This window comes from Cimex lectularius, unplaced genomic scaffold (genome assembly GCF_000648675.2).
Source record: "Cimex lectularius strain Harlan isolate CLEC.00 unplaced genomic scaffold, Clec_2.1 scaffold14, whole genome shotgun sequence".
Taxonomy (NCBI): Eukaryota; Metazoa; Arthropoda; class Insecta; order Hemiptera; family Cimicidae; genus Cimex; species Cimex lectularius.
Genome location: NW_019392637.1, coordinates 1,347,075 through 1,357,891, shown reverse-complemented (window position 1 = coordinate 1,357,891; position 10,817 = coordinate 1,347,075). Strand labels below are relative to the sequence as shown.

The window sequence follows — 10,817 nt, the reverse complement described above, 5'->3', positions numbered from 1 at the left end:
TTCTTCCATCAATAAAAAAACGGCTCAATAGGATCGATTCTCATTCGAGTATACCTTGATCGATTCCAAACCCATTATGTCTTAAATCGATTCAAACGTGAATCGATCCGGAATCGAATCTTTCTTGATTCGATTTCCAATAATGTTCATGAATCGACTCTGTTTACCAAATGACTTTAATTTGCTCAATAAATGTAGCCTTTCACGAATGGAATTTCCATCGGGTCTTTCGTAAAACGACTCTCAACCGAGTCTATTTTACATAATCGAATCGATTCTGCGACTTTACTTTCTTAGTGTCCTAAAGAAAAGCGTTAATATAATTATAAAGACCGTTAATAGGACCTCATAAAATAAAAAATCTTCTGAAAACGTATAATCTTGGAAAACTTCCCTTGGACGGGTTTCATAATTTTTTTTCTGGTGAAACTATGAGTCATTTTGAAGAAGAGCGGCCGACGGTAAGCGAATCGCGTTGCTCCTCTCTTTGTGTCATCCCCTAGAAAGAGCCAGGACGGGGTGTCGTCCCACGGTGAAAACATCGTCAAGTGGAGACGCCCAATGCCTTCAAACTACATCAAGGGTCTTGTCAAATAAACAAATAATAATAATAAAACATAAAGATAAAAATATTTTCTGAGGGTGAAAAGACATAGGCTGTGGGGGAGGGGGGAGAATAATCAGAAGGGCCGAAACCCGCCTACCGGTCTGGCTGGCGTCGTGGTGTCCCGTCTCGTAGTTGTTCAATGGCGTCCCGAGTTCATTGATGGTTCTTGGGAAGTGGTCTCGTCGTGGGAGTGGGCGCCGGTTATCGACTTCACCACCTTGACCACTTCCTCAATGGGAAACAGTCGTGGGCGAATTCATACGCGAATAAAAAAAGACTTCGCGAAAAACAATTATTACAGGGACCTTTTTACGTTGTCAGACCTCCTCCCCCTCCTGCATGAATGTCATCATGATAAAAAAAAGTAAAATTTACGTATTTAAAAGAAAGATAATATTAGAGTCGATTTAGAACCGATTCATGTCGTTGACTCGTTACATTTGACAGATTACAACAATTAAAATATAATACAAAAAATTACATAATTTATTTAAGCTGTTTTTCCATTTTAATGAGCTGTGCCACTCCGTCGTTCATCTCTTTGACGGCGTTGAACTCGGTGAGTCCGAGCCTCCTTTTGTTCGAGATGTCGTACATGCCACTCTTCGCCTCGGAGTGTTCGCCGTGGCTCCCCCTCACCTGGAGGTTATACTTGGCAGCCACCTCCTCCAACTTGGACTTGTCCGCCGCCAGCTTTGGCAGTTTTATGAGGACGGAGGCTCGTATCGTCGTGCCCAGGTTGGTCGGGCAGAAGGTGAGGAAGCCGAGCCGCTCGTTCCTCGAGAAGGGGAGGCAGTTACCGATGCACTCGACAGCAGACACGAGCCTCTTGTAAACCTGGCCGACGTTGCCACCTTTCTGCATCGATATGATCCTCAGATGATCCTCCTCGTTGACCCAGACGAGGAACGTCTTGTCCTTGTTGTGGAAGATCCCACGACCCTCGGGCCAGAACCGGTTCGCGTTGGCCGACTTGAGAAACCTGTCGCCCTCTTTGAAGAGGAAGTGGTCGTCTATCAGCTTCTTCTGTACGGGCTTGCTCATACCGACCAGTGGGTAGTAGACGCCTTTCAGCTCCTCCGGCAAGCTCGTGAACGTCTCCTTCGCCATTTCCTCCAGCTCCAAGTAGTTCTTTTTGGTGAGGAGAGGGTTGAACGGGTAGCCCTCGATGGACCTACCGCATCGGACCCGGGTCGATATGATGAACTCGCCGTTCGGATCGAGGTCGCCGAAGGACCCGGGGTCGCCCCAGTCCTTCGCCGGGTGTTTGTCCGTCTTTTTGAAACCTCCGTGGTACTCCTCTATGACCGGGTCGAACAGGCCCGCGAACACCGTGTACGCCTCGGCGTCCGGGGCATACACCCCGATCCCGGAGTCGAGGTTCTCCGTACCAGACTGGATCACGTCCATTAGGGTCGAGTTGTACGACGTCTTCTTCCCTTTAAGGCTGTTGAACACATCCGCACTCAGGTGCTTTTTGAGCAGGGACTTGCTCTGGGAGCCGGACAGCGTCTTGAAGCTCTTCTCGAGTCGTTCTGAAACTGTAACATTCAAATCGCAGCATTTCTTCAACGACACCAAGACGATTAAAACGAAGAAAGGGATCTTGAAGGACAGGGCTGAAATTAGAGAAAGGACAGGGCTACTGGTAGGTCTGATGTGCCATCACCTTCTAAAAATAAGAGGGAACGTGTAAAAAAAAGTCCTCCACTTTTTATTTTATGAGCTCCTATGACATCCACTCACCCCGATGCAAATATCTGTCAGGTTCTAACCAATGTTATAATTCTAATACCAGTCAAAGAATAGTCGGGCTCGACTAACAATCAATTCAAGGTGGACTCGATTAAGAATAGATTCAGGGAGGACTCAAGTAAAAATGGGCTCGTTTAAAAATCAATTCAGGATGGGCTCGATTAAAAACCTATTCAGGGTGGACTCGATTAAAAATTGATTCAGTTGACTCGATTAATAATCCATTCAGTTGACTCGATTCAATATTGACTGAATTGAGAATTCGATTCACGAAAGAATCGATATACGATGAGCTTGAGAATACATTAAGAATGGACTGAATTGTGAATACATTTAAGATGCAATCGATTCTATTGAGCCGTTTGGGCTCGATTAAATTGAGAATATTAAGCTGTTTGGGTTTATTCACGAATGAGTTGATTCAAGATTGACTCGAATTAGAACAGATTCTATTGAGCCGATTGAGAATCGAGTCGATCTAGACTCAGTTCAGAATCGATTCATAAGACTCGATTTTCGATCGATTCAATTGAGCCGTTTGTCATTTGGTTTTCTAAAGACTCGAATCGCGAAACTCACTCGAGTGAAGATGAACACTATGGAGAATCGATGCTATTGAGTTTTTTCGGAATCGTTCACTCAATTCACCAAACACCGGGACCGCGATACTCACTCTAGTCAGTATGGACTCGATGGAGAATCTATTCTGTTGAGTACCAACAAAATTTTGTTTAACTCACCATTTTTGGCGTCCGACGAGAAACGGCAATGCCGAACGATAGCCGAGAGGATGGTCCTGGCCGTTTTGGCCATATCCTAATCGGTGAACTCCCGTCTCGTGACGTCACGGCTCGCGTCTGTCCGACCTGCGCTCTTCCGAAGATAGAGGTTTCATAACCTTCTCAGCTAGGATTGCCTGTCAATTCGGCGATGGCTGTCTGTATTGCCGTTATCGGCAAGGAGGTGAATTTATTTTGTTGTACTAATAAAATTGATTAAAATACAAAATAACACATGGTAGTTTTTTTCTTGTTTCTTTCTTTAAAACACTGGTTAGAACGCGCCGAAATATGTTGCTTGCTATGAGCCGGAAGAAGAGCTCGACTTCCACTACAAGGTTCACATGTCACTGGACATTATACAGGAGAAGCTCCAGCCTGAGAAACGCGTCGAGGACCTCTACCTGGGCTTGCTCTACTCGACAGAGGAACACAGGCTGTAACCTTTTTATTCAAAATACATGGTACGACCAAGTCTTCAGTACGATGACGTACGTTTAATATCGTATTGTTAACCAACCAGCCAAGGATACGATGGCCATCAAGGCGACCGTTGTTTCAAATTTATTCCATATTTTGCCAGACTGAAAGGCTTATGGCATACCGAACAATCGCAGGGTTGCCTTTTGGCCTAAGTCGATAAGAAAGAGTCTATGGTTTGACTTTATCCATTTAGTAATAAGGTCGCAACCGACTGTCCTAGATAACAGTCATTGTTTTTTCTTAAATGAGTTTTTATCCAATTTGTTCTTTATTTTGCCTGCCCGTAAGGCATACGGCGTAGCAGGCAATCAGGTCGCTTTAACTCATTGGTTAATATGCCAGACTTTAATGTTACACTTTGTCATAAAGCTAAGGTTGATGAATTCACCATCATTTCTTCTAAAGTTTTATATGATTTATTATATATTTTACCTTATGATAAGTGATTGTTGAGTATATGGCGTACTGAATGGACAGACGACTGCCTTATGCCTGTTGATGTGCATGACTGACTGTCATAAAGCTAAGGTTGACAGATTGGCCAGCACGTCCTCTGAATTTTTACATAATTTAATATGTTTTTCCTTGTTGGTAGAGGCAGTCATGAAGTATGGTATGGTAGAATGGTATGGTAGAAAAGGATACTAGGAAGCGGGGTTTGCACTCCCCGGGCACTGCAGCCTTCTGGCTTATTGTACCTTCCCAGTTCCCTAGTTTAGTCAATAGACTCAATCCTTCTTCTCAGAAGCATCAAGTCATTGACTGTTATTGCTGCAATTTGGTTCCCTGTGTCTTTTTCGTACGCTAGGTTAAACCTCCATTGAGCTGTTGCTTCGCATTCGAAGATGATATGAGTGGCTGTTTCCTCCTCCTCATTACATAATCTGCAAATGGGGTCATCGCTGTATATACCCATGTTGTGTAGATGTTTTCTCAGATACCAGTGACCGGTTAGTAGTCCCACCACTCCTCTGAGTTTTGCCCTCTCCAATTGCAGCAGTGTTTTTGCCAATTTTGGTGAGGGTTGTTTCAGCATAAGTTTACTATGTCTAGCACCGCTAGAGTTTATCCACTTCTCTCTTTGTTTTGTTTGGATCCATTCTGCGATGGAGGAATCTATGTTTGTTTTTGTTATCCCAAGGATAGGTTCGGGGCCTATGTATGGTCTTGCAGATCCTCTTCTGGCCAGTTTGTCCGCCTCTTCGTTACCCAGAATTCCCCTGTGCCCTGGCACCCAAGATATCATCAGGTTGTTGTGTTCTCCCAGGTTTTGGAGATTTTGGATACATTCACTGACTAGTTTTGATGTAATTCTTTTACATGCCAGTGCTAAAGTACCGAACAGACTAACAACTGCTTTACAGCACCTGCTGTGTGTGACTCTGACTTTGTCGTAAAGCCAAGGTTGTGGATAGATTGTCCATCTTGGCGTACCATTGCTAGTCCTGAACATTTACATAATTTATTCTAAATTTTGCATTGTGTGTTATCTGGTGTACTGAACAGACTGATTTTGTTCTTGTCTCGCTGTACAACTTTTATGTAACTTATTCTATATTTTACCTGGTAGTAGTGTAGTTAAAAGCTGGCTTCAGAGACAACTGACAGTACGGCATACCGAGATTTGTAGGTTTTCTTGTTGCACTGTACTGTTAACTCGACAGTGAAGGTCGGACCTTTTTGTATTCTTGAATACTAAAAATGTTCTGCTTCAAGTATGCAGTACACCAGATTGTATTGTTTTTCCATAAAAGTATTAATTTTATTTACACTTTGTCTGAGTTGGGTTGAACTCCGGCGTAACGGTTGCATCCTTGGAATTTGTGTACTTTCTACATTCTCCTTCACATACGACCAGATACGGCTATGTGACCAACACGAAGATCAAGTTTGTCGTAGTTTTCAAGTCGACCAGCCTGCCCAGGGAGAATGAGATCAAGGCGGTAAGTATAGCCAGATCCTGAATTCAAAAAGTGATTGAAATCCACCACACTTGAAATATCTCATTAAAAAAAAAATTCTTCCCGTCAGATGATGAAAAACATCCACTCGGCGTACATAGATGTGATATGCAACCCGTTCTACATACCGGGCGAAATGATCAAGTCTAAGTAAGCATTCCATATTTTTTATTTATTACAAAAAATTTTTTTTTCTTTTTTGTCTCATACAGGAAGTTCGACAAGTCTGCGAAATCAATGCTGACGAGGAGCTCGACCAAAGAAAATTAAAAAACAAACAAAAACAACAAGCATTAATGTTTTTGTATATAAATTTATAATAAATTATTTGTTTACTTACCTTTTTTCTCCTTCCTTTTCTTCTTCTTCCATTTGGCAACTATCTTTAAATGCATCAAGTATGTCCTGTTGGATTTTTTCAAGTTGTTTTACCCCCACCCATCAACAATCTGACCATGCTTCATGTTTCAGTTTTGTTTTAACCCCACCCGCCCAGATACAAATCTATAAGCTTGCACATATAGATTTGATTAATAATAAAAGGAGGTGGAAAGAATACGATATAGGATGTATTAATATATCTTTATTTAACATTTGACTACATGTTGATTGAAAAATATTACGTCGGTAGGTAATAAAATTAAAGTTGATCGAATAAAATTAGAAGAAAAAAAAACAAGTTAAAAAATTACTTTTTATTAAAACAAAAGAGAAGGAAATTCGTTTAAATTAATTTGTTCAGTAAAAAAAAGGCGGATTTAAGATTTTCTCCTTTGAACTTTGATTGATAATTACGTTTTAGTAAAATCAAGACACAACTCTATATGTACATATGTGTGTATATATGTATTTTTTTTATAGAAAAAATGTCTAAACACTATGCTATATTTTTTTTCTCCACTTTATTTTTGTATATTATTATTAATATACTTGTTCTATTATATTTATTTTTTGTACTTTCGTCTAGTCTTCTTTCTCAGTTCCGTTCCGGGGAGGTAAAAAAGATTAATAATTAAAAAAAGAAAAGAAGTCAAATTTTTTTCTGTTGTGTTCTCGTCTGCCTTCCTGTTGGGTCAGTAATCCTTTTTTTTCAGTAGTTTATTTTTTTTTTTTGTTTATCTGAGTTATTTTTGCTATAGTTACTTTGTTGTTGTTTCGGTCAGTAGGGTCCCAATTCATCGGTTTTTATTTTTTTGTGTGTAGTTCTGTAAACATAGACAAGTTTCTGTTTAGTACCTGTTGTTTCATTTAATTATTTTTTCTTTTTAATTTAAACCGCCGGCTTTTTTAAATCTCTAAATAAAGAAGGTAAAACGTAAAAAGTTCAATTGGGCGTAACAAGTCAAAATAAAAGAGAAAAAAAGCCGACGTAAAAAAAACAAACAAACCAGAAAATACACTACTACATTGTTTTAATCCATTTTAAATCTACATTTTTTAAAAATTTATCATGAATCCTTGTCGGTTTTGTCATTACCAATCAGGGGATATCACAAAATACCCCCTGCACAAAAGAAAACGAAAAATGTGGCGTGGCGTCCAGTCGTGTTTCGGGACTTGACGAACCTGTTCCGTCTGTTTCAGTTTGTTTCCCCCCCCCCTGATACAAACCTGGATTATCTCGTTTTTTAAACCCCCCCACCTTAGATACCAGATACAAACCTTTTGTTTAACCACAAGCCACCTGAAATCAACTTCTTTCAGTTTGTCCCCCCCCCCCAACAACAATCGCACTCTATTGAGCTGTGCGGCAATAGTAGAAGTGAGCAGAAAAATCATTATGCTAGGATGCTTTCGATGGTCAAAGAGAAAATTCAAGCCAAGAGAAATTATAACCAATTATTTCCAATGTTGGCACCATGCCAAAATAACAATGCCGTTAGGACACAAATAATAATGATTATAAAAAATAAAATTATATTCACTAATTTCGTGGTCCGCTTGACGCTTGAAAAATGACAAAAAGGAGGGAAAATTCAAAAGGTGGGGTTGAGATGGGAAGTTAGCGTCCGAGTGGATCGAGGTCATGATAGCTCAAGTGGTAGAGCAGCGGCGTATCTAGCGAAAGGTCGTGGGTTCGAATCCCTCTCGTGCCATTAACTTTTTTTCATCTCGACTAAAAACCTTAATTAATTGTAATAAAATTAAATGTTAACCTTATTGCACTTCTGGCATGTATGAGGCGGTATATCGTTATCTTTATACAATCTCATACCGAAACAATCCTCTTGGTTTCACTTTGTTTACCCCCCCCCCCAAAAAAAATAAATAAAAATAATCTCAGACTAGATACAGCTTATTGTTTTACTTTACTCCCACTCCAGATCGATATAGCCACCTTCAGTTTGTTAACGTTTTTTCAATGATAGATTTAAGTAAATAACTCGTGAACTTAAAATGATTAATGATTCTGATTCATTTCAGGGCCAATCTGGTTCCTCTCTTCAGGGCTTGTTTGAGTAATAAACTCAATTTGGGGGAGACAGATTGGCCCTGGTAGGCATCAGCATAAATTTAAAAAAATCAGTTCAATAGTTATTTACCTGAATCTATCATTAAAGAGAGGGAAAAAACCCAACAATAATCTAAGACCGATACAAACCATTTGTCGGTTTGTTATGCTTCTCACCACTAACAATTTCAGACTGATAAACTTTCAGTTTGTTCGCCAACAACAATCTCGGACAAATACAATCCCCTATTGTTTCAATTTGTTCACCAACAATCTAGACCGATACAAACTTTTACATTCAGTTTGTTTTACATCTCATTCAATGCAGAACAAATACCTCTTCGTTTTGGATTGTTCACTGAAGGATGTGACAGGGAACACTTTCACCTCATCTTTCCATCCCAGAATATGCAAGCAAAGGTCTATACCATAAGTGTGGAAAACAAAAATTATGTCCTCACCTAAATTCAGTTATCGGAGTCTTGATCCACTCGTAGCCGTTTCCTTTCATTACGAGGCGGGTCGGCCACCATAACTTTAATCCGCATGCCGCATACTTCTTGGAAATGAAGAGTCTAGAAAACAAATAATTATTTTTATTATTTTATTTTTAAATTATTTATTTTATTATCACCTTGATGGCTTTGTCTGCAGATTCTTTAGTGGCATAACTGACGTATCCACAGTTTTTCCCCTGAAGCGTGTATACCTCGACGAGGTTGCCGAACCGGCCAAAGATGTCCCGCAGTGCGTACATGGATGGGAGGCCGGGCTGACAGACGACGAACAGCCTGTGTGTCGGCTCGTCAGTCGGCGCCGCAAGTGGCTGGGGCGGTGGGAGTCGAACGGAGCAGTACGCCGGGTCAAACGTCTCCTCGGCGGCATCCTGCTTGGGTGCGGATGGTGGCCCGCTCTGCGAACCTCCACTTCCGCCACCAAGACCGCTTGACCTGATGATCGCTTCCGCCTTGGCGAGCGCGGCTGTGAGAGTGGCAAGCTCGTTGTTGGATATCGTAGTCGTTCCGCCCTGCGGTCCACCGCTTGATGCGCCATTAATCTCCTTCAACGGCATCTGAATCGGCATCCTTACTTCATCTGTATTGATCATACCTTGTAAATATGGTTTCACTGATATCCTATTACCGATCGGGTACTCAAAACCATTGAGCTTTGAACAAGCGTAAGATGCGGCAGGAGGGCAATTATATTCAACCAAAACTTTTTGCATTCCATAATACTAAAAAATAATAATAACAATAACAATAATAATAATAAAAACAATGTTTATAAGTAAATATTAAACGTACAGATCGATTGGCTTGGGGTCTTATGTCAACGAGGCCAGGTGTGATGTCAAAGAGACGGTAAATCTGCTCATCTTGGAGAGAGGAATGCAAGAATGCGACTAAACGGCTGTCCCCTTGGACCTCAGCATTGCTGTTCAACCACCGCCCACTGCTGTGGCTTGGAGGCGGAGGCCCCCCGTAATTACCCCTTCTGGATGTAGAACTGTCGAGAAATTTTTATACAATCTTACAATTTACAGCATTATCGCTTACTCACCCGCTGTCTGTCGAAGTTTCATGGTTCTGCGACATTTTTGATTCACGCGGCCTCGCGAACACGGCCTTGTAACTGCGGTTGCACTCTTCGAACGCTTTGGCGGCGTGATAAGCACGGAAATATTTGACATACGCGACTCCCTTGCTCTCGCCTGTGTCTTTCTTCTTAACGATTGAAACATAATCGATGTCGCCGAATTGGCGGAAGTGCTCCTTGATGTCCTCTTCCGTTGCAGTCTTTGGGACTATTATAAACAGGCGCTGGAGGCGCTCGGGGTCATCTTCCTTCCGCGAACCCTGCTCTCGACTGAAAATAAAACATTTTTAATTTTTTTAAACTTTAAGATTAAAAACTATAGGAAAATCCTCCAATGATCATTTAAGGTAAATTGATACAATCCTTCGGCCGTCTTTCCAACCAACAGGTTCAACCATCATTCCAGACATCAGAGACCGTTTGCAATGTAGTTCAACTAAAGGCCTAGACTACACTGATCAGTTTCAAGTGAGGGCAGCATAGTTCGGTCGTCTTTCTCAAGCTGCCCGAGTGAACTGATCTGATCGCCTCATACGGATTGTACAAGACGGTCACAAGCAAATCGTACGTAATGCAAAATTAATGTTTAAACATGAAATTTTGTGAAACGTTTACCTGTGAGCAATCATGACTTTCAACGCTCTACCCATGCCGCCGAGCGTCTTGCCGTTCATCTCTTCCATGGCGAGTGCCGCCTCTGAAGACTTGGCATACTTCACGTAGACGACACCTGGAAGAATGTAACAGTTAATAAAATGTTTTTTTTTTCTTTTTCAGGCTTTTTTCTTTCTCAACCTTTCGACTCGTTCGTCTCCCTGTCCATGACGAACCATATGTCCTCGATCTTTCCGAACTTGTCGAACGCCTCGTGTATGTCGTCCTCGGACGTCATCTTGCTGCAGAGTATGAAGAGCCGCGAGTTGGGCGGGTCGGTCGACATATCGCCCATGGCCGGGTGTCGAAATGAGAGAAACGAGGGGGAAAAAGATTTTAAAAGTCCTCACGGACGCTCTTTAAATGCTTTAGAATGGGAAAAAGCTCGGGAAACTTCGTTAAAGTTCAATCGAAAGTGCACAAGGGACGCACATCGGGTACAGAACAATCAAATATGGCCGAAACACCTTTCCCTCCTCGCCACGGCCTTATCGATCGAACGACTCCATTCCTATTTTTTTTTTTTA

The 10,817-nt window shown here is 41.5% G+C and overlaps 3 protein-coding genes across 4 annotated transcripts; 1 reads left to right on the top strand and 2 right to left on the bottom strand.

Annotated features, from left to right (window-relative positions):
• Window positions 1-1,070: 1,070 nt before the first annotated feature.
• On the bottom strand, window positions 1,071-3,356 carry LOC106663072 (arginine kinase-like). Of its 2 annotated transcripts, none has more exons than XM_014387619.1 (2): window positions 3,103-3,356; window positions 1,071-2,148 (listed from the first exon to the last, which is right to left on the bottom strand). In XM_014387619.1, the coding sequence occupies exons 1-2, from the start codon at window positions 3,173-3,175 to the stop codon at window positions 1,094-1,096; spliced, it is 1,128 nt and encodes a 375-aa protein (XP_014243105.1). In that variant the 5' UTR covers window positions 3,176-3,356; the 3' UTR covers window positions 1,071-1,093. The 2 variants fall into 2 exon arrangements, with proteins under 2 accessions (XP_014243105.1, XP_014243104.1); XM_014387618.1 differs by having other exon boundaries at window positions 1,071-2,226; window positions 3,103-3,197.
• On the top strand, window positions 3,123-5,920 carry LOC106663074 (trafficking protein particle complex subunit 2-like protein). The gene is made up of 5 exons (XM_014387622.2): window positions 3,123-3,325; window positions 3,420-3,580; window positions 5,483-5,567; window positions 5,656-5,735; window positions 5,798-5,920. The coding sequence occupies exons 1-5, from the start codon at window positions 3,293-3,295 to the stop codon at window positions 5,853-5,855; spliced, it is 417 nt and encodes a 138-aa protein (XP_014243108.1). The 5' UTR covers window positions 3,123-3,292; the 3' UTR covers window positions 5,856-5,920.
• A 700-nt stretch (window positions 5,921-6,620) lies between these two features.
• LOC106663071 (RNA-binding protein 45) lies at window positions 6,621-10,767 on the bottom strand. The gene is made up of 7 exons (XM_014387616.2): window positions 10,432-10,767; window positions 10,252-10,366; window positions 9,601-9,906; window positions 9,345-9,546; window positions 8,672-9,274; window positions 8,499-8,612; window positions 6,621-6,790 (listed from the first exon to the last, which is right to left on the bottom strand). Exons 1-6 carry the CDS (start codon window positions 10,583-10,585, stop codon window positions 8,505-8,507), a joined length of 1,488 nt encoding a protein of 495 aa, XP_014243102.1. The 5' UTR covers window positions 10,586-10,767; the 3' UTR covers window positions 6,621-6,790; window positions 8,499-8,504.
• Between the last annotated feature and the right edge of the window lie 50 nt (window positions 10,768-10,817).

What these genes read in the sequence shown, in the direction of transcription:
- LOC106663072 (XM_014387618.1), bottom strand. Translation starts at nt 3,175, where the DNA reads ATGGCCAAAACGGCCAGGACCATCCTCTCGGCTATCGTTCGGCATTGC. An exon ending in CTCGTCGGACGCCAAAAATG is followed by an intron (nt 2,227 to 3,102) that starts GTGAGTTAAACA and finishes CTCTAATTTCAG; the next exon opens with CCCTGTCCTTCAAGATCCCT.
- LOC106663074 (XM_014387622.2), top strand. Translation starts at nt 3,293, where the DNA reads ATGGCTGTCTGTATTGCCGTTATCGGCAAGGAG. An exon ending in TCGACAGAGGAACACAGGCT is followed by an intron (nt 3,581 to 5,482) that starts GTAACCTTTTTA and finishes ACATACGACCAG; the next exon opens with ATACGGCTATGTGACCAACA. An exon ending in GGCGAAATGATCAAGTCTAA is followed by an intron (nt 5,736 to 5,797) that starts GTAAGCATTCCA and finishes TGTCTCATACAG; the next exon opens with GAAGTTCGACAAGTCTGCGA.
- LOC106663071 (XM_014387616.2), bottom strand. Translation starts at nt 10,585, where the DNA reads ATGGGCGATATGTCGACCGACCCGCCCAACTCGCGGCTCTTCATACTC. An exon ending in GACCCCAAGCCAATCGATCT is followed by an intron (nt 9,275 to 9,344) that starts GTACGTTTAATA and finishes ATTATTTTTTAG; the next exon opens with TATTATGGAATGCAAAAAGT. An exon ending in CTGCAGACAAAGCCATCAAG is followed by an intron (nt 8,613 to 8,671) that starts GTGATAATAAAA and finishes TTTGTTTTCTAG; the next exon opens with ACTCTTCATTTCCAAGAAGT.